The 23,804-nt window shown below is 47.6% G+C and overlaps 1 protein-coding gene across 3 annotated transcripts in view; it reads right to left on the bottom strand.

Annotated features, from left to right (window-relative positions):
* Window positions 1-23,804, bottom strand: part of CNIH3 (cornichon family AMPA receptor auxiliary protein 3) — a 125,010-nt gene that overhangs the window by 82,964 nt on the left and 18,242 nt on the right. For 2 of the 3 annotated variants that reach the window (XM_082427897.1, XM_082427896.1), the window contains exon 1: window positions 4,601-8,014. The exons of the other annotated variant lie outside the window; for it this stretch is intronic. In XM_082427897.1, coding sequence (XP_082284023.1) covers window positions 4,601-4,933 — 333 coding nt within the window. In that variant the 5' untranslated portion in view covers window positions 4,934-8,014. Of the gene's footprint in view, window positions 1-4,600; window positions 8,015-23,804 lie in introns of those variants that run through there. 3 annotated transcript variants of the gene reach the window in all.

The raw sequence follows: 23,804 nt of genomic DNA, 5'->3' as shown, positions 1-23,804 counted from the left end.
ATGAGAGAAAATTCAACCTCCATTAGCTAATAAGTCCCCAGGGCTGCCCCATCACAGAGTTTAGCATTCGGAGAAGCCTCTTTTGTCTGGAACATTCTCTCCCCTGTGTTCGTTCCACAGTGTCCTCTGGTTTCTGAAAGATCTACACTGGTTGAAGCCTCACAATCTTGGATCTGTATCACATTATCTCACTGAAACATTCCATCTGCACAAGGACTCCGTGCCCTGGACGGGGATGTCCCCCTAGTGTACAGTGTGGGACACCAAGCCCCAGGCAGAGCGTTTGAATGAAGTACTGGCCATGGCACAGTGGGTGAGTAACAGCCCACACCAGGAACCGGGTTTCTGAATCCTGGTCAGCTGATGCTCCCTGTAGCACAGTGTGCTGTCTCTCTGTGACTTGGAATCGTTAAAAGAAAGTGTTGAGTTATTAAAGATGCCCAAAAGACTCTTTCCTAGGCACCCACCATGTCCCTGGCACTGCTCTTGGCTCTGGAATACGGCGGTGAGCCAGAAGATAAGGCCCCTGTGCTCACAGACAGGGGCAGGGGACAGAATCAATACATAAACAAGAAAAATATCTTAAAATGATAGGCTGCCTGAAGAAAGTATAATACAACAGGGTGATATGAAGACCTAGAATTGGAGGGTGGTCAAGGAAGGCCTCTTGGAGGAGGTGCCATTTCAGGTGAGAGGCTGAATGACCAGGAGCCAGACATGGAAACTTCCAGAAGGAAGTTACGCTGCAGAGGCCCTAGTGGGAAACAAGGTCGGCAGGGATGAGGTGCAGAAAGGCCACGGCAGCTGAAGCCCAGTGACAGAAAGAGACACTGGGAGGGGGTGAGGCCAAGAGCGGGGCTGGCCAAGAATCCCACCTGTGTGGGACTCATCTAACGGGCTCCGCGAAGCAGACCTGTGAGCTGAGACCCCGCTCAGCCCAACTGCTCCGTTGGTGATACGGCCTCTACGTTCCTCGCAGAACTGAGTGCGTTTGCTGCTTGTGGTCTCACAATCCAACAAAGGGGTGTGACCGAGGGGGACGTTGATGAGACAGGTCAGTGTGTGTGAAAGCATGTCAGGTATGCATACTGAGGAGTAGGTGGTGGGATGACGATCTTTGGGTCCTTTCTGCAAGGCCGCTAATTCACCCAAAAGAAAAGTCAGTGGTCAGAGGCAGTATGAGAAAAGACCAGGAATCCTGGCTAGTCAGATCCAGGAAGCCAGAGAATGATTTGGGGCTAACCCACCCCAGACAGCAATCGGACACTGGGAAAAGCTGTCCAAAGTCTTCTAACGAGAGGACACGTGGGGCCTGAGCCCCCCAGAATTTCCACCTACCGGTCCATCTATCAACAGCGGCAGCTCTGTCACCCAGGTGTGCATTCAGACTCCTATCTGCAGTAGGGCCACCTGGGCAGAACTTCTCTCTTGATTTCTCCATGTTATAAGCTGATAGTGTCCCCCGCCAAAAGTCACCTAAGACCTCAGAATGTGGCCTTATTTGGAAATAGGGTCTCTGCAGATTTAATCGGTTAAAATGAGATCATACTAGACTAGAGGCCCAAAATCCAGCATCCTTATAAGACACAGAAAAGGACACACAGAAATGGGGAGTGATGCAGCTACAAACCAAGGAGCACCGAGGGTTTTCAGGAGCCACCAGAAGCTGGAAGACACAGGGAAGGATCTTCCCTAGAGCTGTCAGAGGGAGCAGGGCCCTGCCTTGACTTCACACTTCCAGCTTCCAGAACGATGAGAGAATAAATTCCAATTAACTCACCTAGTTTGTGGTAATTAGTTAAGGCAACCCTGGCAAACAAATAAGAGTCCACTTGCAAAACAGCTGAAACCGTTGCTGCCGTGACCTAAGATGTTATCAGGAAAAAATGGCTTTTGGTGCCACCAGTGAATGTTAGTTAGTGTGAAAGAAACAGACAGGAGCATTTCCGACCCAAAATAAATACCTCCCCGGGGAAGCAGGCTTTTATACTCACCACGAGCCTTCCTGTAAGTTCCCTAAAGCCACACTAAGAATATACTTCTAATTTAGAAAGAAGTGAGTTTTTTACTTCCTCTCCATGTCTTGTCCCAACAAGAGCAATTCCTTCAAACCACTGCCCAAGCCTTGGGGTCGTTTTTGAGAGTCAGGAGCTCCATCGGATGGGAGAGAGATGGGGCACGGGAACAGCTTTATTGGCTGTAACACAGGTGGCTTAGGTTTAGTGTCACTTTTATGTCTGACACTGGAGCAGCTGAAGAGTCCTAAAGGTTCTGTTCACTGATTCTAAACTGCTACAGGCAACTGTTTGCTAAGCCACACCTGAACCCCCAAGAAGAAAGCAGCATGGACTCCACACTCATGGGTACCACGCGTGTAGGCCCCATGTGCCCTTCCTCTCACCATCACAGAGCGAGCCACCATTGGCCCCATGCCTCCCTGCATCACGACAGGTGCTGCCTTTTTAGAGGGAAGAGCCCTGCACCCGGAGGAGGGCTCGGTGGGGTCTTTACCCTGCAGGGACTAGCTGTGTAACCTTGGGCTTGTCTTGTCACTTTTCCAGGCTGTGGTTTCCTTATCCACAAAACGGGAATAATAACTCTCCCTACCTCAACTGGTTGCCACGTGAAATGAGGTGCCAGAGACCACAGTGTCAGAGCAGCAGAAATAAAGATGGTGTTGGATGAGGAATGAACTGCCATTACATAAAAGGCTCCACACGGCAGAACGGTTAGCATGTGCCTGTGAGTCAGAAACTCTCAGTTCAAATCCAAACTCCACCGCATCTATCTGAGTGACTGCAGGCAAACTGTTTACCCTCTCCAGCCTCAGTGTCCTCAAATATAAAGAGGAGAGAGCAAGGGCTCCTACCTCCTCCTGTGGCTGTGAGGATCCAACGAAATAACGCCCATAAAGCACTGGGCGCAACGCCCAGTGCACAGCGACAGTAAATATTAATTGCTACTTTTATCGCTGTAGTTATTACCACCGTACAGATGTTGGGGCCCCACCTCCAGGATTTTGAGCGCAGTCATTAGCATCACACAGTCTGGATCCAGGAGAACCCAGGCACTTCAGGGAAGGAGGACGTAGGTAGGAGCCAAGGGCAGAGCCGCTCTGAGGACACGCGTGGGTGAGAAAGCGCTAGGGCCCGTCCTGTCACGGGTGGGAGACTGAGCACTGGGATGCTGGGAGGGAGGCTGGGATCAGCTGCCCCCAGACCAGCCCCTAGACCTGAACGATGAGTACAAATTGGGGAACACAGGACACGGTCTATTGGCCATTGCCTGTGCCAGAATTTGCAGACACAGGTGGTTCTGACATTGCTTCCCTGGTCCCCGTCTAGTTAACAGAAAACAAAGACCCCCACCCCCCACGCCAAGAGCCAGGCACATCTGGGATGGGAGGCAAGAGGGCAGGAGACCAGGCAGGCCCAGCCGACTTTCTCCTGCCGACACTCAGCAGGGCAGTCCCCAGCTCCAGCCAGCAGCCATCCCGGTCAGGGTGAGATCCAGAGGGGAGGAGGGGATGAGAAGGCCCCCCACCTTCTGCTGACTTGTGGTGGGCAAGGCAGCCCCTCTGAAGAACACATGCCGTGAGGCAGGGGTGGGAGTGTAATAGGGAAGAACAAATCTAACTCCATATTGGATCTGTTTCTTTTACTTTAACCTTTGTATTCTATTGCTTTTTCTGCAAGAATATTGCCTATAGCCTGAAATAGACAGGACAGCCCATTCTCAAGGCTCTGAACTTTAAAGGTATAACACTTTTCCACTCACACAGAGATAAAAAGTTGCAGAACAGAGAATAACATTTGTCTTGTTGGAGGTTAACAGGACCATCACGACCTATCGACACCTATAGGGACAGCTGCAAGAACAAAGGATTCTGACACCAAGAAGTCTGCAACAACCAACTTTTAGTATATAAGAAGCCTGGGGCTTCCCTGGTGGCGCAGTGGTTGAGAGTCTGCCTGCCAATGCAGGGGACACAGGTTCGAGCCCTGGTCTGGGAAGATCCCACATGCCGCGGAGCAACTAGGCCCGTGAGCCACAGCTACTGAGCCTGCGTGCCTGGAGCCTGTGCTCCGCAGCAAGAGAGGCCGCGACAGTGAGAGGCCCGCACACTGCAATGAAGAGTGGGCCCCGCTTGCCGCAACTAGAGAAAGCCCTCGCACAGAAACGAAGACCCAACACAGCCATACATTAATTAATTAATTAATTAATTAATTAAAAAAAAAAAAAAGAAGCCTGAATTCTAACTTGGGTAAGATGTTTCTTTGGGACACTAGTCCACCATCTTAGTCTGCTGGCTTTCCAAATAAAGTCACTACTCCTTGTCCCAACAATTCGCCTCTCGATTTATTGACCTGTCTTGTGGTGAGCAGGACGAGCTTGGACGAGCTTGGACTCGATAACAGGAGGAGGGCAGCAGCAGGCAGCGTTCTGGGGTCTTCCAGGTCCCACTCAATCAGTCGTCTGCTCCTCCCAGCCCCCAACTCAGCCAGCACCTGCAGCGCCACAGCTCACCACATGAAGCAAGTCGCAAACCACAGAGTGTTCTAAGTAACTAGTGCCAGCCCCAGTTCCCCCTTCCTCCTACCAAGTTTGTGTTTGCTCTACCATCCTTGGTTCTCAGACGTGAGATTTCAGGAGGAACTTCTGGCTTGAAGAGTTCGGGGACCCTCCGGACACCCTTTGGGGTCTTGGCCATCAGCCTCCCCCATGGCTCTTGGAATTGCTCCTCCTTCTGGTTCCAGGGTCCTCTGCTCCTTGGTGCAAGCAAACGCCTCCTCCAGCCCCCAGGCCTGGAGCACTCCACAGCCAGCGGGCCCAAGCTCTGGGGGGGGGTGCACACCCAAGGGTGAGTGTGAACATGCATCAGTGAGGCTCCCACACCCCAAAGAATCTCCCAGGAAGAGCCATCATTAGTCATTCTTTAAAAATACTTACTAGGATCTATCATTTGCCAGGCACTGTGGTAAGAACTGGAGATACTACAAAAAGAAAGGCAGACAGGCACTGGGCTCTACCAGTGACCAAGGCTCTCTCCTTGACCAGGCTCTTCTGAGCCCTCTTCTCAACTAGGCTTCAGCCCTGGGATCCGTGTCCACCCTTGCAGAATCTAGTTTTAGCAAGAATCCTGCTAAGTTGGTTTGGAGAGAATCCCCACTCTTGATATCTGATCACCCTGGGCTGTCTTCAGCAAGAATCCTATTAAGCCAGTGTAGTAAAAGTCCCCCCACCCTTGATATCACCTCTTAGTGATTTTCCATCACCAACCCCTTCACCCTGCTCCTTGGCTACAAATCCCTGTTGTCCTTGTATTCAGAATTAAGCCCAATCTCTCTCCCCTATTGCAATAGCCCTGAATAAAGTCTTCCTTACCACCTTAACAAGTGCCAGAACAATTTTTTTCTTTTAACACCAACTTCTATTTACTCTCTTGTGTTAACTCTGAAAAAGCAACAGCCTCTGGGAGCAGCAGCCTATTAAGCAAGACACTGATTTTTCCAAAGGTAAGTGTGAACTCTTTAATCAAATTGAAGGTGGAATGTGTATAAAGGGAGGCAGAACTCCAAGCTCTGGGCCAGAACTTAAATTTTTTAAAGTTGTTGGTGGTGAGTTGCTTCTTTTGGTTTGAGATCCTCAGGAGCAGAGGGTGAATTAACCGTACTCCTTGGTTCATGACACATCATCACCATGGGTCTGAGCAAGGCCCTCTCTTACTTTATTTACTCATCTATTCATTTCCTTTTCTCCCATTAGCCCTTTCCCTCCATCACAGGTGATTATTGGTTTATGTTTAATGTGTATCTTTCTCTTTGTTGTGTTCTTACAAAATGTGCGTGTTTGTGTGCATATTTTTTATTTATTTATTTATTTATTTATTTATTTATTATTTGGCTGCGTTGGGTCTTCATTGCTGCACGTGGGCTTTTTCTAGGTGCGGTGAGTGAGGGCTACTCTTCATTGTGGTGCACGAGCTTCTCATTGCGGTGGCTTCTCTCGTGGAGCATGGGCTCTAGGCACACGGGCTCAGTAGTTGTGGCTCGTGGGCTCAGTAGTTGTGGCTCGTGGGCTCAGTAGTTGTGGCTCGTGGGCTCAGTAGTTGTGGCTCACGGGCTCTGGAGCGCAGGCTCAGTAGTTGTGGCACATGGGTTTGCTCCGTGGCATGTGGGATCTTCCCGGACCAGGGCTCGAACCTGTGTCCCCTGAATTGGCAGGTAGAGTCTTAACCACTGTGCCACCAGGGAAGTCCAATGTGTGCATATATTTCTATCAATAATTTACCTAACCGTATTTCATTCTCTTTCTTACCTTTTGCACTCAGCAGCGTAGCTACAGGGCTCCATAGGTGTAGCCACTATGGTTTGCCTACCAATGCTCCCAGTGAGAGACACCGATTTGACCTTTGCACATCAAATAATGCTCCAAAATCCCCATGCCTGTTCCCTTAAGGATTGGTCTGGCAATTTTATCGGGATTTATACCTAGGAGTGGAACTGCTGGGTCATGTGGTTTATGGTTTTTTCTAAATTGAACTAAGTACTCCCTTACTACCCTCCTAAATGGCTGCACTCCCCCAGCAGTGCTGAGGGCTCTGCATCCCACATCCCAGACAACACTTGGCAGCATCCAGCTTTCAGACTTTTGAAGTCTAATAGGTTTTAAGTGATCTTTCTGTTGTTTTAACTTGCATTTCTCCAGAAAGAGCCTCTCTCCATATAATGGAGAGCCTTTTAGATTTCTTTTTCTGTAAATTGCCTGCTTAGCTGCTTGGCCCATTTTTCTATGTGGTTGCTGCCATTTTTCTTTTTGATTTGCACTTGTTGCTGGTATGTTGTAGATGTGAATCCTCTTTCAGTTTTAGACATTTTGAATACCTTTTCTCATCTGTCACCTGTTAATTAACTGTGGTATTCTTCATTGAGTGGAAATCCATTTTTGCCTTATGTTTTACATTTTTTGAAGTTTTTTTTTCAGAAGTCCTTCCTTGCCCCTAAGACAGAAAGATAGACGCTTATGTTATTTTCCATTTTCTTTATGAGATTATGGAACTCTAGTTAGTCCTTTTCTGTCCTCCAACAGCAGTGACTTGGCTATGGTGAGTCAACTCAAAGGATCAGAATTACTTCAGTCACTGACTATTTAATGAGCACCTACTATGAGAGGCATTGTGCTTGGAGCTGCAGATAGAAGATAGGACATGGTCCTTGGACTCAATGACAGGAGTGGAGTAAGAACACGTGAAGTGACAGGGGATGAGAGGAGTCAGGAAAGGGCAACCCTAAGTTGAAGGAATGAAATTTCTACTTGCAAACTGCCTGGAAGAGACTTGTCTCAGTAGGCATATGTAAATCATATGCAAGTCAGATGAAAATGACTATGCAAATATTTGTATATCCCAAGAATAGCCCAGAGAGGCACATCCTTGAGGCTTTAGAATTCCTTTCCCAGTCTAATGTAAATTGGTACAGCCGCTATGGAGAACAGTATGGAGATTCCTTAAAAAACTAAAAATAGGCCTTCCCTGGTGGTGCAGTGGTTAAGAATCTGCCTGCCAATGCAGGGGACACGGGTTCGAGCCCTGGTCTGGGAAGATCCCACATGCCATGGAGCAATTAAGCCCATGAGCCACAATTACTGAGCCTGCGCTCTAGAGCCTGTGAGCCACAACTACTGGGCCTGTGTGCCACAACTACTAAAGCCCACATGCCTAGGGCCCGTGCTCCGCAACAAGGGAAGCCACCGCAATGAGAAGCTCGCGTACCACAACAAAGAGTAGCCCCCGCTCGCCGCAACTAGAGGAAGCCCGCACACAACAACGAAGACCCAACACAACCAAAAATTTTTAAAAAACAAATAAATAAATTAAAAAAAAAAACTTTGTCAAAAAAAAAACAACAACTAAAAATAGAGCCACCATATGATCCTGCAATCCCACTCCTGGGCACATATCCGGAGAAAACCATAATTTGAAAAGATATATGCACCCCAATGTTCACTGCAGCACTATTTACAATAGCTAAGATGCAGCACTATTTACAATAGCTAAGACATGGAAGCAACCTAAATGTCCATCGACAGATGAATGGATAAAGAAGATGTGCTGTATATATATATACAACGGAATATGACTCAGCCATAAAAAAGGAATGAAATATTGCCATTTGCAGCAACATGGATGGACCTAGAGATGATCATACTAAGTGAAGTAAGCCAAAGACAAATACCATATGATATTGCTTATATGTGGAATCTTAAAAAAAAAAAAAATGATACAAATGAACTTACATACAAAACAGAAATAGACCCACAGACACAGAAAACAAACTTATGGTTACCAAAGGGGAAAGGAGGCGGGAGGGATAAATTGGGAATTTGGGATTAACATATACACACCACTATGTATAAAATAGATAACCAACAAGGATCTACTGTATAGCATGGGGAACTATACTCAATATTTTGTAATACCTGTAAGGGAAAAGAATTTGAAAAAGAATATATATATATATACATATATATATATATATATATATATATATATATATATATATATACACACATACATATGAATATATTGATATATAACTGAATCACTTTGCTGTACACCTGAAACTAACACAACATTCTAAATCAACTATACTTCAATTAAAAAAAAAAACACAACAGAATTCTTTTCCCAATCTAGAAGGATTTGTACCAGCACTAGAATGTTAGGCTTTAACATTCAAGTCCTCAAAACCAAATATGGAATCAATCACTAAGAAAAACTGGATCACATGCACTCAACTCAGCCTCCATGGTGCACCTAATGGGCAGACTCCTTCCTTGTGAAGCCTTTTTCTGGGAGTCATTTCCTCCAAACCCACACACGCCCACGAATGAGTTTGGTGAAGGAAGGCTGAGCCAGAACTCTCTGTGGAAACCTACATGGGCTGCTATGACACTTCTGGTAGCAAATGCCTGCTGGAATGATCTCCTGCCGAGAGACCCTCCCACCACCAGGGGAATACCTAAACATTTTGTTTATTAAGGTTTTTAAAGGAGTACCATCTGCTTTGAGAAGTCTTAAGAGCCAGGCACTATACATTTAATAATTGAAATACTTCAGTGGAAGAACAGCAACTACAGTATCAAGTGAGAATGAAACCAAAATGCCCAGGCCATGCTCCTGCTGGCACTCCTTCCAGAGCAGGGGAGAAAGCGGGATGGATAACTTCACGGCAAGGGTGTGTCAACACCCCACCTCCCTACCCTCACTACCTGCACGCTCATATAAGGTAAACAGCCTGGGCTCACGGAAAGGGCACTTTCCTGCATGGGAGTCAGGAACTTGAGTTTGGGTCCTGGCTTTGCTCTTGACTGTGTGATGTTGGGCAATCTCTTTGCCCTCTTGTGCCTCAGTTTCCTTGTGTGACAAATCAGCACATGGGAGCAGATCAGCATTTCTGAACACGGGACAGGAATGGTAAGCATTTCAGCTTTCTTAGGGAAGTTGTCGAAATACAAGGGGGCACGGGCCCTGCCCTGGATCTGTTAAATCAGAACTGGAGGATAGCATTGCCAGGGCCAGTTGAGAACGACCTGACTATCGCTCCAGCTCTAATGTGCTGTGTGAGACTTGGAGAATGTTATCACGTCACATCACCTGCAGCACCCCTCAGACAATAAAAGCCCAGCACATTAGCCTTCTCAGGAACTACAGACACAGTCCTCAGGTTTATCACTAAGTCTTTAACTCTTACCTGTAGACACCATTCCATGGTGTTGGGAGAATGGAAAAAAAGCTATAAATCTCTTTGCAAATACAAACATCTTTAACATAGTAATTTAGATCTATAAACCCTAATTGGAAACATAGCTTTGACCTCAAAAGTGAGTCCTGGCACATAGCACACATGCAAAGAACATACGCAAAGGATCCCATTGGGTTATGAGTGGGATTTCAGGATGCAATGCTCTGTGAGAGGAGACACTGTTTTGTTCATCACTACTGCGAGATAATAGAAAATAGATATATTGTTCTCTGCCCCTGTTCTTGGCACAGAGTTCCTAAAACTGTTACAAATTCCTAAGGGACGAGGAGCATCTTTCACCCTATTGAGGCAACTCTGGGTGGTCTCCTAGATGGGGGCTGGTCACCAGAAAGACCAAGTCATGATTAGAAGCTTGGAACTTTCAGCTCCCCATTCTCCAGAGAGGGGTGAGGGGCTGGAAATGAGTAAATGATTGATGACGCCCATAAGAGGAAGCTTCCATAAGATCCCAAGAGTATAGGGTTTGGAGAGCTCACAGGTTCCTGAAGACATCCTCACCTTACGTATCTCTTCATCTGGCTGTTCATCTGTATCCTTTATCATATCCTTTAATAACCTGGTAAACGTAAGAAGTGTTTCCCTGCGTTCTGTGAGCCGCTGAGGCAAATTAATTGAAACTGAGGAGGGGGTCGTGGGAACCTCCAGTTTGTAGCCAGAAGTTGCATGTAAAGTGGGGACCTACCATTTGCAGTTGACATCTGAAATGGGCAGCCGTCTTGTGGGACTGAGCCCTTAAACTGTGGGATCTGACACTATCTCCATGCAGACAGTGTTAGAATTGAGTTAAACTGTAGGACACCCAGCTGATTTCTTGGTGTGCGGAAAAAACCTCCACATACTTGGTGACCAGAAGTGAAGCATTAAAGGAAACACAACAGAAAGGAAAAACCCTCAGCTTTTCCTTATATGGCTGCATCCTCAGCTCTTGGATCAGGACCAGGCACACAGTAGTTACTCAATAAATATCTATTAAAAAGATGAATGAACGAGTTTCCCCATCTTTGTATCCTTGGCCCAGTGTTTGCAATAAACATTAAATGAGTGCATGAACAAGTATGAAACATTTTAAACTTCTCAAAATATCTGTATAAATACTTCATTAGTTGATCACACCACCCACCCAATGCTTCTTGCAGACAAAGTGGGGGACGTCCTTCTCCTACCCCACGCTAGTCTTCCTAGGTGGAAATGTTTGTGCTTAAGGACAAATTATCTCCGCACCAAAGATGGAGCCCTGGGGGACTCAAGCATTCAGGAGGGCAGTTCCCTGAGGGCAGTCACATGTCCATCCATCATGAGGCAGGTCCCAGGATTCAGAACCTCCATCCAGACCGTTCTCCTCCAGACCCCCTAAGTGATTAACTGAATTTACCCATAGTTGAGAGAAGGAAATACACACACACACACACACACACACACACACACACACACACACACACACACACACACACACACATACTCTAGGATCCCAAAGGAAGCCAAATTAGTTGGCTTCAAAATTTGGATCTAAGCTTCCCAGAAGCTAAAGTAGGAACAGAAATCAGATATGTAGTTCTCAACGTCCAGAAAGAAAAAGGGTTCCTCGGAGGAAACAAGCTATCCCCAACACTCACATCTGAAAATTATTTACCGCACTATTTTAACCACAGTCGAGGACACACACGAGCAATAAGTATTAGACTTTTCATTGGCGCCACCCTCAATGATGGCTGAGAAGGCAACACAAAATGTGACTCAGGAAAAACATTTTATGCAGGCAGGACAATAGCATCCAGATTTTGAATGTGCTGCAAATAGTCTCCTACTAATCTATCTCCCAAAAAGGCATCTGAACAGTTGGAGAACACGCAGAAAGAGGTCGGGTTTCCCAGCAGAGACCTCAACTGCAGGTGATCTGTGCTTCTCCTACCACACGGAGCTCCAGTGGCCACCAGTGACACTGACAATGACTTGTGAAAATTGAGGCGTCTAACCAGGCTCCTCTCTCCTGCCTGGATGTCCATTTTCCTTCCACCTGAAGGTGAGCGATGCTGAAAAGCCCCCATCTGCCCCTCCAGATCCCGTTCCACCCTCCTCCACCCCATGCTCAGTCTCTGAGAAATGTACCACCTGGCCTTCCTTGCCCTCTGGCTTCTCATTATGTCAGGCCAATAGGAGCCACCAGCAGGGTACTTATTCCCCAGGTCCCTTCCTGCTGGACCTTGGCTTGGCAGTGTCTCTGCTCCTCTACCTGAGGCCCATCAGGAGGCACCCCCAACCCCATAACTCTCATGAAGTTCTGGTAACTGCCGCCCTCTTGCCTCTCCAGACCTAGGGGAGTAACAGCTTCCCCTTCTGCTAGACCCTGGTGCTTCACCATCCCTGTTGGTTTCTTATCCCAGCCCCTCCTCTGTAAATAGTCCTTTCATTAAACCCTCCTCTGAATGTGTTATATGTCTTCTACTGGGACCCTGCCCAATACAGAGCCAACCAGAGGCATGAAGGTTAGGCCAGGTCTAACGAAAAATTAAACAAATAAATACTCTAATACCAAAACATCTACTTAAGTTCTTTCCTTAGTACCATTCCTTCAAATAAAGTAATTTGGTACCAAAACAAACAAATAAATAAATACTCTGGATACATTCCAGTATGTGAACAGATGATTCAACAAGTCCTCAACATTCTATATAGTGCACAGAATGGAACCATTTTGACCTGGAGAAATTTCAAAGCAAGTACGACTAGTTACCAGTTGCTCAGCAGAGGGGTTTGTTTGTTTGTTTGTTTGTTTGATCTCAGTAACACTCCTGTGAAACAGCTGGCTTTTTGGCGGGGGGGTGGGGGGGTGGTATTTGTCTTTATTTCCATCACATAGGACTGATTGACTGTCTGTCCTAGAAAATAAAAACAAATGCTACTTCCTCAGTCAAGTGAGCAGGGGGTAATTTAGAGGTGCTTTTTCACGGTTGGCTGGACACATATGGAATGGGTTGGCAGCCTCCTTTCTTGGAAATAGCTGGCTTTGAACAACACAGCTTCCTAATGAATTCTTCAGGATGAGTTACATGCAAAGTGTGTCCCAAAGTAACTAAAGGAAGTGACCTGCTATATGGAGTTATTGGATGTAACCAATTAAATTTTGCAGGACATCTGCTGATGCTGGTTTTAGAACTAGGCTTCACACAATGGCTAAAATAAGTGTCTATTGCAGTCATTCTTAGCTTATGACCAAAGTTAAAAAAGAAAAAAACTGTATTATCAGCATATAGAAAATCCTATTAAAAAAAAAAAAAAAAGACAAGCTCCATAGCAAGGAGACATGCACCTAAATTATCCAAAAGCAACTTCTAATCTTTAAGCTTAGGTTAAAAAAGAGAGAGGGGCTGGAACACAGCTGCCTTTGTTCAAAACGGATAGCTGACCTAGTAGGAGGCCTCTGGAGTCCACACTGACTTGCAACAGTGTTAAAAAGCAACAGTAACAGAGTTCATGTTGCGTTCATACAGCTTCACCATCCACAGAGTGAAAGCCTAAGACAGTCTTATATTTTCTTTAACAGATTCCTTCCTGAGAGAAGTGTGTACAAGTGACCAATATAAAGGTAGAAATACCTGAAACCCAATTGCTCCTCATGTAAAATACTGGTCTGAGAAATGCAGACCCACAACTTAAGGAAGAAAAACTTGAAATGCAGACGCAATGTGTAATAAACTACAGGCGCTTCTAATGATGAGGTCTTCCCAGTTTGAAACATGATTAGCCAAAAAATGATTTAGAAGGAAAATGTAACCTAATCAACAATTTATTTTAGCCATTAAAACGTGGCCACTCAACTGGGTTGGTACAAAATGTTTTCCTTTCCTTGCGTCGGCCCTCACCATTAGTGAAGGAAATTTCTGATGATTCCTGCTTCTGCCTCATTTCCGCTACCTCTGCCCTCTCTACTCCTGCACAGCCAGAGCTGCTGAGACCTGCCTGGATAGGTCTGGGTGCAGAACAGAAGCCCATGACCTGGGCCATCCTCACCAGGAACAGGAAGCACATTAGCAGCCCCAGGCCCACCAGTTGCTCCAGCCTAGACTTAGTTTTGCTTCCCTGGGTTTGGTTTCTAAAGGAGGTCCAGAGGTAACCCTGTGGGGCGTCTCTGCTGTCCTTCATGCTCTTTCTATGTGGATGTGTTTGTACAACCAGGATCCTTCCTCAGGCACCCTGCCCAGTATAGGACTTGCTTGCTGAATCAAGAATGTACTTGTCAGGGCCCCAGCACTGCTTAGCCCTCGTCTACCCCTCTCCTAGGGGCCTTGAGTCTGTTCCCCTTACCCCATCCCCTTTCCTCCTATACCAAGAAACTGGCTAGAGCCCAGCTGACTGCAGAAGGACTGATTACCTGGGACGGACGCTTGTGCCAACCTGACTTTCAGCAGCCTCCCTACCGCCGCTAAACTCATCCAACCTGTTGGCTCTTGTGCACAGACCACCCAGCACCCCCCCGGGGACTGGGGCCGCATTATTTCCTGCCACCCTATGTGGAGTCCCAGTCCGGGCATTAAAGTTACCCCATTCCCCCTTGTTGATCTGCTTCAACACAGACGCCATCTGCCTGCTCCCTTTCGACCAAGCCTTTAGCTTTAGGCAGAACAGAGGGAAGAAAAGTCTGGGTGAGGTCACAGGCCAATTACCCTCCATCCCCCCAAAACCCAGAAATTACAGGCCAAACTTCCATGCAGTACTTCTTCGCAGGAATAGCCAACGGGTCAATAACGTTATGGAAGTTTCTCAACCCCACTGATAGGCGAAGGAATGCAAATGAAGGTAACAACGAGATATTACTTGATACCTACCAGATGGAAAAGAAATTTAATTGTGATAAGTCAATTGCTATCGGGGAAGCAGAGAAAAACAAAGCCCCACCCACTACTGGTGAGAATGTGAACGGACACAGCCTTTGGAAGGCAATGTGATAACACCTCTTGTTAAGGAAAATATACACACCTTTCACCCAGCAGTCTTGCTTCTGGGGTTCTGGCTTATTGAAATAAAGGCACCACTAAGTAAGACTAGATGTCCAAGCACTGTTTGACATGGCAAAAAAAAACTGGAGACACAGTAAATGCTCATCAGTAAGAGAATTACTGCCTAAGCAGTGACGCATCCCATCCCTGGCTTCTGATGCAGCCCTGAGCTGGATCTATGCTGCTGAACTGAGAGGGACTTTGTTGATCTGTTATCCAGTGAGACAGGCAAGGTGCAGAAAAATTTAAAACCAAGACCAAGACACACCCTTAAAGAGTATTTGTGTTTGTATATGATTACATGACCATGAAGAAATATATGAAGGATGTACACCAGGCTGCCAACACTGGTGACCTTGAATATGGGAGGGGAAGACAAGTGCCCACGGGTGGGGGGAACAGTTGAGCAAGAACAGCAACAAAAAACAGAACCTTTTAAAGTGGTGGTAAAGGGACTTCCCTGGTGGTCCAGTGGTTGAGTATCCGCCTTCCAATGCAGGGGATGTGGGTTCAATCCCTGGTTGGGGAACTAAGATCCCACATGCCGTGGAGCAACTAAGCCCGCGCGCCACAACTAGAGATCCCACGTGCCGCAACTACTGGAGCCCGGGCACCACGACTAGAGAGAAGTCTGCGTGCCACAGCTAGAGAGAAGCCCATGCGCCACAATGAAGACCCGACACAGCCAAAAATAAATAAATAAGTAAAAATAAATATTAAAAATAAGTAAAGTGGTGGTAAAAAAAATAGAATTTATGACATAATTCCATGTAATTTCATCTATGTAAAATTATGCTATGCTTATCCATAAAAAGATAGATGAAAGTATAGTCACCAGAACGTTAATAGAGGTTATCACTAGGTGGTTGCCTTATACCATTCCTGTATTATTTGCATTTTTATAATAAATATGAATTATTCATATAATCAGAAAAATACTCTTCAAAGCTATTTTACTGTTAATTGTTTTTATTCCCCTGCTTTTCTAACTGTATTGTCACTCCAAAGTCCTTCCTTCCAACCAAATAAACCGCATCATAGAGGCAGCTGCCCACTGCACTGGACTCAGTGTTGACGTGTGTGTGTGTGTGTGTGTGTGTGTGTGTGTGTGCGTGTGTGATATACCGCCCTCCTCTCTCTCCCTCTCTGACTTGGGCCAGAAGAAGTCATCAGGCCAGTGTCTATACTGAACACAGGCAGGCGGGTCATACCTACCTCCTCACCTTTGCAGGAGGAGGGAGCCCAGGTCTTAAACCAAGCTTGGGGGAGCCCTGCCTGAGTTCCGGCAGCAGCAATGGCGGCTCCACCAGACAGCCAAGGAGCCTTCTCTTCACCATCTCAGGAGTTGGGTTCTGACAAATCTTCTCCTAACTTCTTACTTCCAAGCACAGAGTTTATAAGGCCTCTAAAACCTTGTGAATAGAAAGCTGTTTAGGAACAGCACACCAATGCACTGAATGAATTCTCCTTGCTGCGGCTGTTGGAACAGTCCTTCCCTCTACCGCCCACCCCTGCCCACATTTTGCCAACACGACAGCCCAGAGTCCCAGAGCCAAAAACAGAGCTACACACAGGGCAGCAGGGTCAGGGGCACTGTCCGGAGCGAGGGAGCTGGGCCAGGCCACATGGCTCTGGCGCTTATTTGTGCAAATTTACACATGGTTCTCAAGAGGCCTAATTCCAAGTTTTTAAAATCAAATTGCTTAGTTTCTGCAACTTCTTGGAAGTATGTGTCCAATTAGCTTCCCTGCTTGGTCTGGGTCCTGAGACACAGCTATCACATTGAAAAGCGCTACTTAAGCAAGGAGTGCCTGTTCTACACTCCAGAAAGTCCTCCGGGGGAGGCTCCCCCCACCCCGTTCCCAGCTCCCCATCCTCCCTCCCCAGCCCCAGCCCCCCAGTCCAGCCCAGAATGGCTCCTTGGCCTCAGAAGCTGGTTGAGGGTGTGGCCAGCATGGCCCCAGGCCCAGCGTTGGGGAATTCGCCTCTTTCAGGATACTTAGGTTGTGTGCAAAGCAGAGCTTCAGCTGTCGCCCCGACACAAGAGCTCTTCCATAGATCATTACAGACAACAGCCACTGGCCTGTATGAGCACCTTGAGAGTAGGAAGCACACGTGTTCAACAAGCCCTTACACACTGTTCCTCTCTCCTGAGACAAACGCCCATCTGACTCCACTCTCTGTCATACCTTGCTCACTCTAAATTCCTGCCAATTCCAAGACCTCTAAGATTTCGTCAAGGACAACGTCCACGTGCAGCAATCACTCCACCTGGCTCTCTGAACTCACTGGGAATCTCCTGGATTTGGATTTGCGATGGAGAGAGTGTGGGAGCAGTGAAGGGTAAGACAGAGCCGAGGTGATCAAGTCAGCCCTCGCAGGGCCGCCCAGCAGATGCTCCGCTCCGTTGGGTGGCCTGGACTAGAGAACTGATCATTTTGCAATTAACAAAGGAGCAGCCCCTGGGGATTTCCTGGCTTGGGCAGTTTCCCCCAAGTTTCTACCTACCCAAATGAAGCCAAGTAGATTCGGGAAAATACTGTCAAGAACACTACCTTGGGCTTTAGAGTTAAATTACTCATCCAATAAATTAAATTGAACACCTATATGTAGGTATATATTGGAAATCAGGTATATATTGGAAATCAGGTATATACTGGTGTATTGGTTTCCTATAGCTGCTGTATCAAATTACACAAGCATAGTGGTTTAAAACAACAAATATTTATTATTTTACAGTCCTGCAGGTCAGAATTCTAAAATGGGTCACAAGGGGCTAAAATCAAGCGTCAACAGTCCTGCAGGCTCTAGGGGAAAATCTGTTTCCTTCTCTCGCCCAGCTTCTAGAGCCGCCCGCATTCCCTGGCTGTGGGCCTCAGCCAGCGATGGCATCCCTCTGACCTCTGCTTCTATCATTACATCTCCTTCTCTGACTCTGACCCTCCCGCCTCCCTCTTAAAAGGACCTTTGTGATGACACTGGGCCCACCCAGATATTCCCCCACCTGGGCGTCCTTAACTTAATCACATCTGCAAAGTCCCTCTTGCTACGTGAGGTAACACAGTCACAGGTTCCAAGGATGGGGCGTGGACATCTTTGGGGCATCTTTCTACCACAATCTGTGAGCACAATAATTAAGGGAAGTCTTACCACTTACGGGTTGGCTGCAGAGGGCAGGGATTCCAAAAGGAAGAAACTCAAGGAACGAGGGACAGTGGGTTATTCACAACTCAGGACAAATCACAGTTCTGGGCCTGCTATTTCCTGCTCTAACATTCTGTAGAGCGTTTTGTAGTGGTGGTTGGAGCCCATGCATGCAGAAGGGCTGAGAAACTCCCTGCTCCTCCCACCGAGGAAGGAACAATCGCCAGCCCGACTGCAGAACCGGAGTAGGCCCTGCTTACCGGTGGGCAAGGTCCCTGTGCACGAAAAGCTCACTAAGCCCTCACAAGACGTTCCTCTCTCCTGAGCCAAACGCCCTGCCATCTTAGCTCTCCATCACACCCTGTGGGTGTGGACGCTAGCTGGTGATCAAATTTGGATTTGAGCCAAGAGGAGGTAGAGATTCCCATTTCGGCATTAAATATGAGCCGTGGGCCCCCATGCAGCTTTGCTGCACCTCTCTGCACTGGGGAGTCCTGAGCACTGGCCTGAGCCGTGATGAAGTGAATCCTCGTTTCCCAGAGGGCTTTATTGTTCCTTATATCCACATCTTATTCAGAAACATCCCAGGGTAGAAGTGACAAAAAATTCAGATATTCCTGCGTCGCTAGCTCCAGCATCACCTTAATAAGCAAACTTCTCCCCAAGCCCAAACAGTGCTCTCGGCTCCTAGATGACTCTGAATAATGACGATTGCCTATTACAGTTCCTGGTGCTACACAAACATTAGGTGAGGGCTTCCCTGGTGGCGCAGTGGTTGAGAGTCTGCCTGCTAATGCAGGGGACATGGGTTCGAGCCCTGGTCTGGGAAGATCCCACATGCCGCAGAGCAGCTGGGCCCGTGAGCCACGATTACTGAGCCTGCGCGTCTGGAGCCTGTGCTCCACAACAAGAGAGGCCGTGATAGTGAGAGGCTCGCGCACCGCGATGAAGAGTGGCCCCCGCTTTTCACAACTAGAGAAAGCCCTCGCACAGAAACGAAGACCCAACACAGTCATAAATAAATAAAAATTTTAAAAACCCATCCTACCTTGGTCTCCCCATATGTTTAAAAAAAAAACATTAGGTGAATGAGTAAAAGAATGGAAAACATTCTCTCTCCATGCTCTTTCCTTTGGTGAACTCATCCCTTCCCACAAGTTCCACGACCATGGCTAGACTGATAACTCCTAGCTGGACAGCTTCACTCTCTCCCCAGCTCCAGACCTGAAGTTTCCTCCCCAGCGTCCTCCAAAACCTCAAACACAACATGCCCAGAAAAGAACTCACCAACACACCTCTCCAAAAGCTCCTCCCATTTCTGTAAGTGGCACCCCTAAGAGGGGCTCAGAGACTACAGCTATTTTTAACTCTTTTCTCATCCACCTGCCATTGGTCACTTAAGCCAGCCTAACCCACCCAGACCCTCTACCTGCTCATTACACTGATCTGGGTTCACCAGCTGATGATCTGACCATCCCCTAGGACGTCTCCTCTTCTCTCCACCACCCTACTTGCATCCAACCTGCTTTCTTGTTGACCATTCTGCCACCAAGCCACAAACTCCTGGCTCACGGGGTCTCAGCCCCATGCCAGCCTTTGTCTTCTCCAGAATTGAGGTTAACACATATTCTCCCAAGTCGTTTAAGACTTGATCTGTTAGAGCAGCTTTAGGTTCACGGCAAAACTGAGTGGAAGACGCAGAGGTTTCCCCCTCTACCCCTCATCCCTACACATGCACAGCTTCCCCCATTAACAACATCCTCCACCAGAGTGGTACATTTGTCGCAGTTGATAACCTACACTGACACATCATAATCACCCAAAGCCCGCAGTTACATTAAGGATCACGCTTGGTGTTGTACATTCTATGGGTTTGGACAAATGTATAAAGGCGTATATCCACATTATAGTATCACACAGAGGGTTTCTCTGCCCTAAAAATCCTCTGTGCTCCGCCTATTCATCCCTCCCTCAACCCCTAGCAACCACTGATGCTTTTATGTCTCCATAGTTTTGCCTTTTCCAGAATGTCATAGAGTTGGAATCACACAGTACATGGCCTTTTCAGATTAGCTTAATCCACACAGTACTATGCAGCCAGGTTTCCTTCAAGCCTTTTCATGGCTTGATGGTGCATTTCTTTTAGGGTCTCCCAAGTTTTTGAGCTTCAGTTTCTCCTAGGGTTTCTGACCCAGCTCACTGCTTTTGTTCTTGTCATCACCTCAGTCTTGGGTGAGAACTTCCTGCCACAGCCTTGGCCACACAGAACCAAGTCTCTGCCAGCAAATGCTTAGCCAGCTTCTGCCCACTCCTGGTCCCCGGGCCCAGGCACTCCTGTTTCACCTCGACATTCCCTCCTTGAAGTTCATACTCCATGGACACGCCAGGCCAGACTACGTAAGAGCTCCCCAAATGCGTCCCAACCATTTGGACTAATCCCTCCATCTTTCTCCTCCTCTCCATCTGCCAAAGTGCTCAGGCCCATATAAATGTCACCTCTCCGTGATGCCCCCAATCAGAGGTGACCTCACTTTGAACCTCCATCATAGACCTCAGCGGCCTTATCTTATACTTATTATCTTAGACTCCAAGATCTCTGAGGACTGGGCCTTTACCTTACACTTTATGCCTCTTGTAAGTCCAAACACAAGTGACTGACAACCGAGTGCTTAATAAATATGAATAGAATTAAATACAACTCGTTTCCCTAAAGGGCTGCCCAGCTCAGGGCTGAAAATATCCTGCACATTGCCAAGGGCAAGAGATTATCTGATCCATGAATTAAACATGGTCCATCCTTTCCTCGCATCTCCCCCGCTTCTCCCCCGTTGCTTCCTGCCGGTTGGTCATTTCAGTCCTTATTAACTCTTTCAGGGAAGGGATGGCTGGGGAAAGAGAATATATACGCTACAACATAAACTCCTCCATTTGGGGGGTGGGCGCAGGGGGTGGCGTGGTGGAAATGATTGGATTTTGGATATGCTTTTCCTTAGATTTTCAAGCTAAGATAGATGTAAACATTCGGTGGCCATAATGGTTGCTGTACCTGCTGCCATAGCAGGGCACTCCAGACTAGGACCACTCCATGTGTCAACATCCCAAATTGGACCAGGGCCTAAACCTCACTAGCCCTCCATGCTCTGGAAACGGACACATCAGGAGCACGGAGGCCGTGTCACACACATGTTCCCGGGTGAGCTGCGCAGCCCTGACTGCAGAGCAGGTTGCAAACGCTCGGCACTGCTGGCTTTGCACCCTCCATGGCCAGACACCAAGGAAGGCAAAACCCAAGAGAGGAACGCAGGAGAGAGGAGGAGAGGGAGGAGACAAAGCAGCAAAGGAGAGGCGGGGCAGGGGGAGAGGGGGTGAGAGGCGAGAAAGCAGGAAGGTTCAAACACGGTAGGGAGGCCCAGAGGGTAACTGTACAATTTTCCTCCGTAAAGGAAAGAAAGATTCCTTCTGAGTATTTCTGCCCCTTTCAAATAAAAGAAGCCCCGCACTCCCAGAGAAAGAGAGCAGTTTCATACTGCTCAAGGCTCAGAGTGGCGAGGCAGCCGCTGTCACCCCCCCGTGGGCACAGCCCACACAGGGTCTCTAACACAGTCCCACCTCCCTTAGCCACACAGAGACCTCAGCCACCGCCACACAGGGGCTGCCGGCCCAGGAGCCATCGCCATCCCCCTGCGCCCCCAGCTCAGACGTGCAGGCGCCTGGCCGCTTACGCATCTATTGCTGAGTCTTCAGGACTGGCCTTTGCCTACTGCCCAGTTTCCCAGACCTTTGAACTGGAGGCTGATCTGGAAGACCTCAGCCCCCCTAGTGGCAGGGGATGAGCATTACAGCGAATTAGAGAAAAAACTGGGTCTCAAATTGAAGACGGGGCTGTTTGGAACCGTCAGGTGTCTGCGGGATGAAGGACAGTCGTCCCCTTGCAGCAGCCAGGAGAAACTTAACGAAAGATGGATGAGAACAAAGATAAACGGGGAAGGGTTATGTGGATGCTTTTTCCCTCCAGAGAATTGGAGAATCTGTTTCAACAAACGCATGCTGCTGTATGCCAGGCAGCATGTTAGAGTTGAAAGGTCCCTCAGACACCATCTAGTCCAAACCCACGCTCTCTGATATGCTGTAATCTAGCTCCATAGCTACCACCTTGGATGTGAAATTATCCAGTAGAGATACTTAGTCTCTTCTACACATTCAGTCACCAAGCACATGTTGAGTGCCTGGTACATGCAGGCGCTGGGGTGATGGATAAAGTAAGGCAGACTCGGCCCCGCCTTCATGGAGAATGTCCAGTCTAAAAGGCCTCGAGGGTCGCTCAGCCTCTACCCCAGTTCAAACGCCCCACCAGCTTCACCAGGGTGGCACCAGTAGCCACCTCCCAGCTTTGGAGACACTGGAGCTGCCTCGCCTGGGCTGGATTCTCACCCCAGCTGTCCTGAACATCGGGGCCACAGCAAGGAGGCTGCCTGGCCTCCTGCCTCACCTGGTCCTGCCTCCTGGACCCACTGTCCTGCCTCAGTCACTCCCATCAAGGTGACGGGCCTGCAGGGGCCAAAGCAGGACCAGTGCGGTTATATTTAACATCTTATTGCATCTTCTCCAGTTTCCTTAAGTGGGAATGAGCCTCCACGTAGATGCGGCTGGAACCAATACCCAAAAGGTACTGCAAGTAAGATGCTGTGTGGAGGCAGCGACCAGCACACCAGAGTGCAATTGCTCACACCGTGTGCACTTTCTCCTGTAGACGGCTATCATCTCCTTCAGGGCCGGCCGTGTTTTGTTCCTCCCTTATTCCTGAGGCCCAGGATCCTTGGTAGGTAACTGATAATTGTGGAATGACTATATGCATTTGAGGACAGGAATATAAGAGCTAAAACCAAAACGCACACTCTCCAAATGCCTGCCTAGAGCCACCAGGACCACAGAAGGCCTGCAGATGTAACCAAGCTGCCAGGTCGCAGCTGGCTGACACAGGCAGAAATAGGGACCCTTTGGGGGTCTTGGAGAAGGGCTGCATCTTGACTTTTGTGTCCAGATGCACTGACAAGAACTCTCGTAGGAGAGTTTATGACTCACAGCAGCGTCCATTAACAATGTCCCAACTTCTCCTTCTGCCTAACCCCCCATCTCCAACCTCATAGGGTCAGGCTTCCTTTTTTGTTTTTTTTTTAGTTTTTATGGGAGTATAGTTGATTTACAATGTTGTGTTAGTTTCAGGTGTACAGCAAAGTGACTCCGTTATACATATACATAAATCTACTCTTCTTTCTTTTCCTGTATAGGTCATTACAGAGTATTGAGTAGGGGTCAGGCTTTCTATTTCGAGATGGAGGACCCAACCATCTTTGGGTTTTCTTTCATCAGAGCTACTCACATGTACGTGCAGTTCTAGGACTATAAGAAATCAGAAATACCAATCATTCTCTTTAAAAAAAAAAAAAACTCTACCTACAGAGCACAGAGAGCTTGAAACAGTTACTCAAAAGCTACAGCAGAGCAAAGAGGTGGGGTAACGCATGGAAAGGAGCCATACTCTGGGATCGGACTGCCTGGGATCACTCCTGGCTTGGCCATGTACTTACCTGTGTGACCACGGGCACTTTTTCTATGCTTCCATTTCCTCCTCTGAAAACTAGAGCTAACAACAGGATCTGCATAAGAGGATACTGTAAGGATTAAATGAGTCACTAGTTAGGACGGTGCCTGGTGGACTAAGTATTCAATCAATATTAGCTATCATCGTAGCTAATATCCTCCCCATCCATGCACAAAATAGCAATCCATGTAAAAGATCACTCTCTAACCAATCTCTATGCCCAAACTGAGCATGACCAGC

The sequence above is a fragment of the Balaenoptera physalus genome (assembly GCF_965194825.1).
Source record: "Balaenoptera physalus genome assembly, chromosome: 1".
Classification (NCBI taxonomy): Eukaryota; Metazoa; Chordata; class Mammalia; order Artiodactyla; family Balaenopteridae; genus Balaenoptera; species Balaenoptera physalus.
This window is presented reverse-complemented; position numbering and strand designations above follow the sequence as displayed.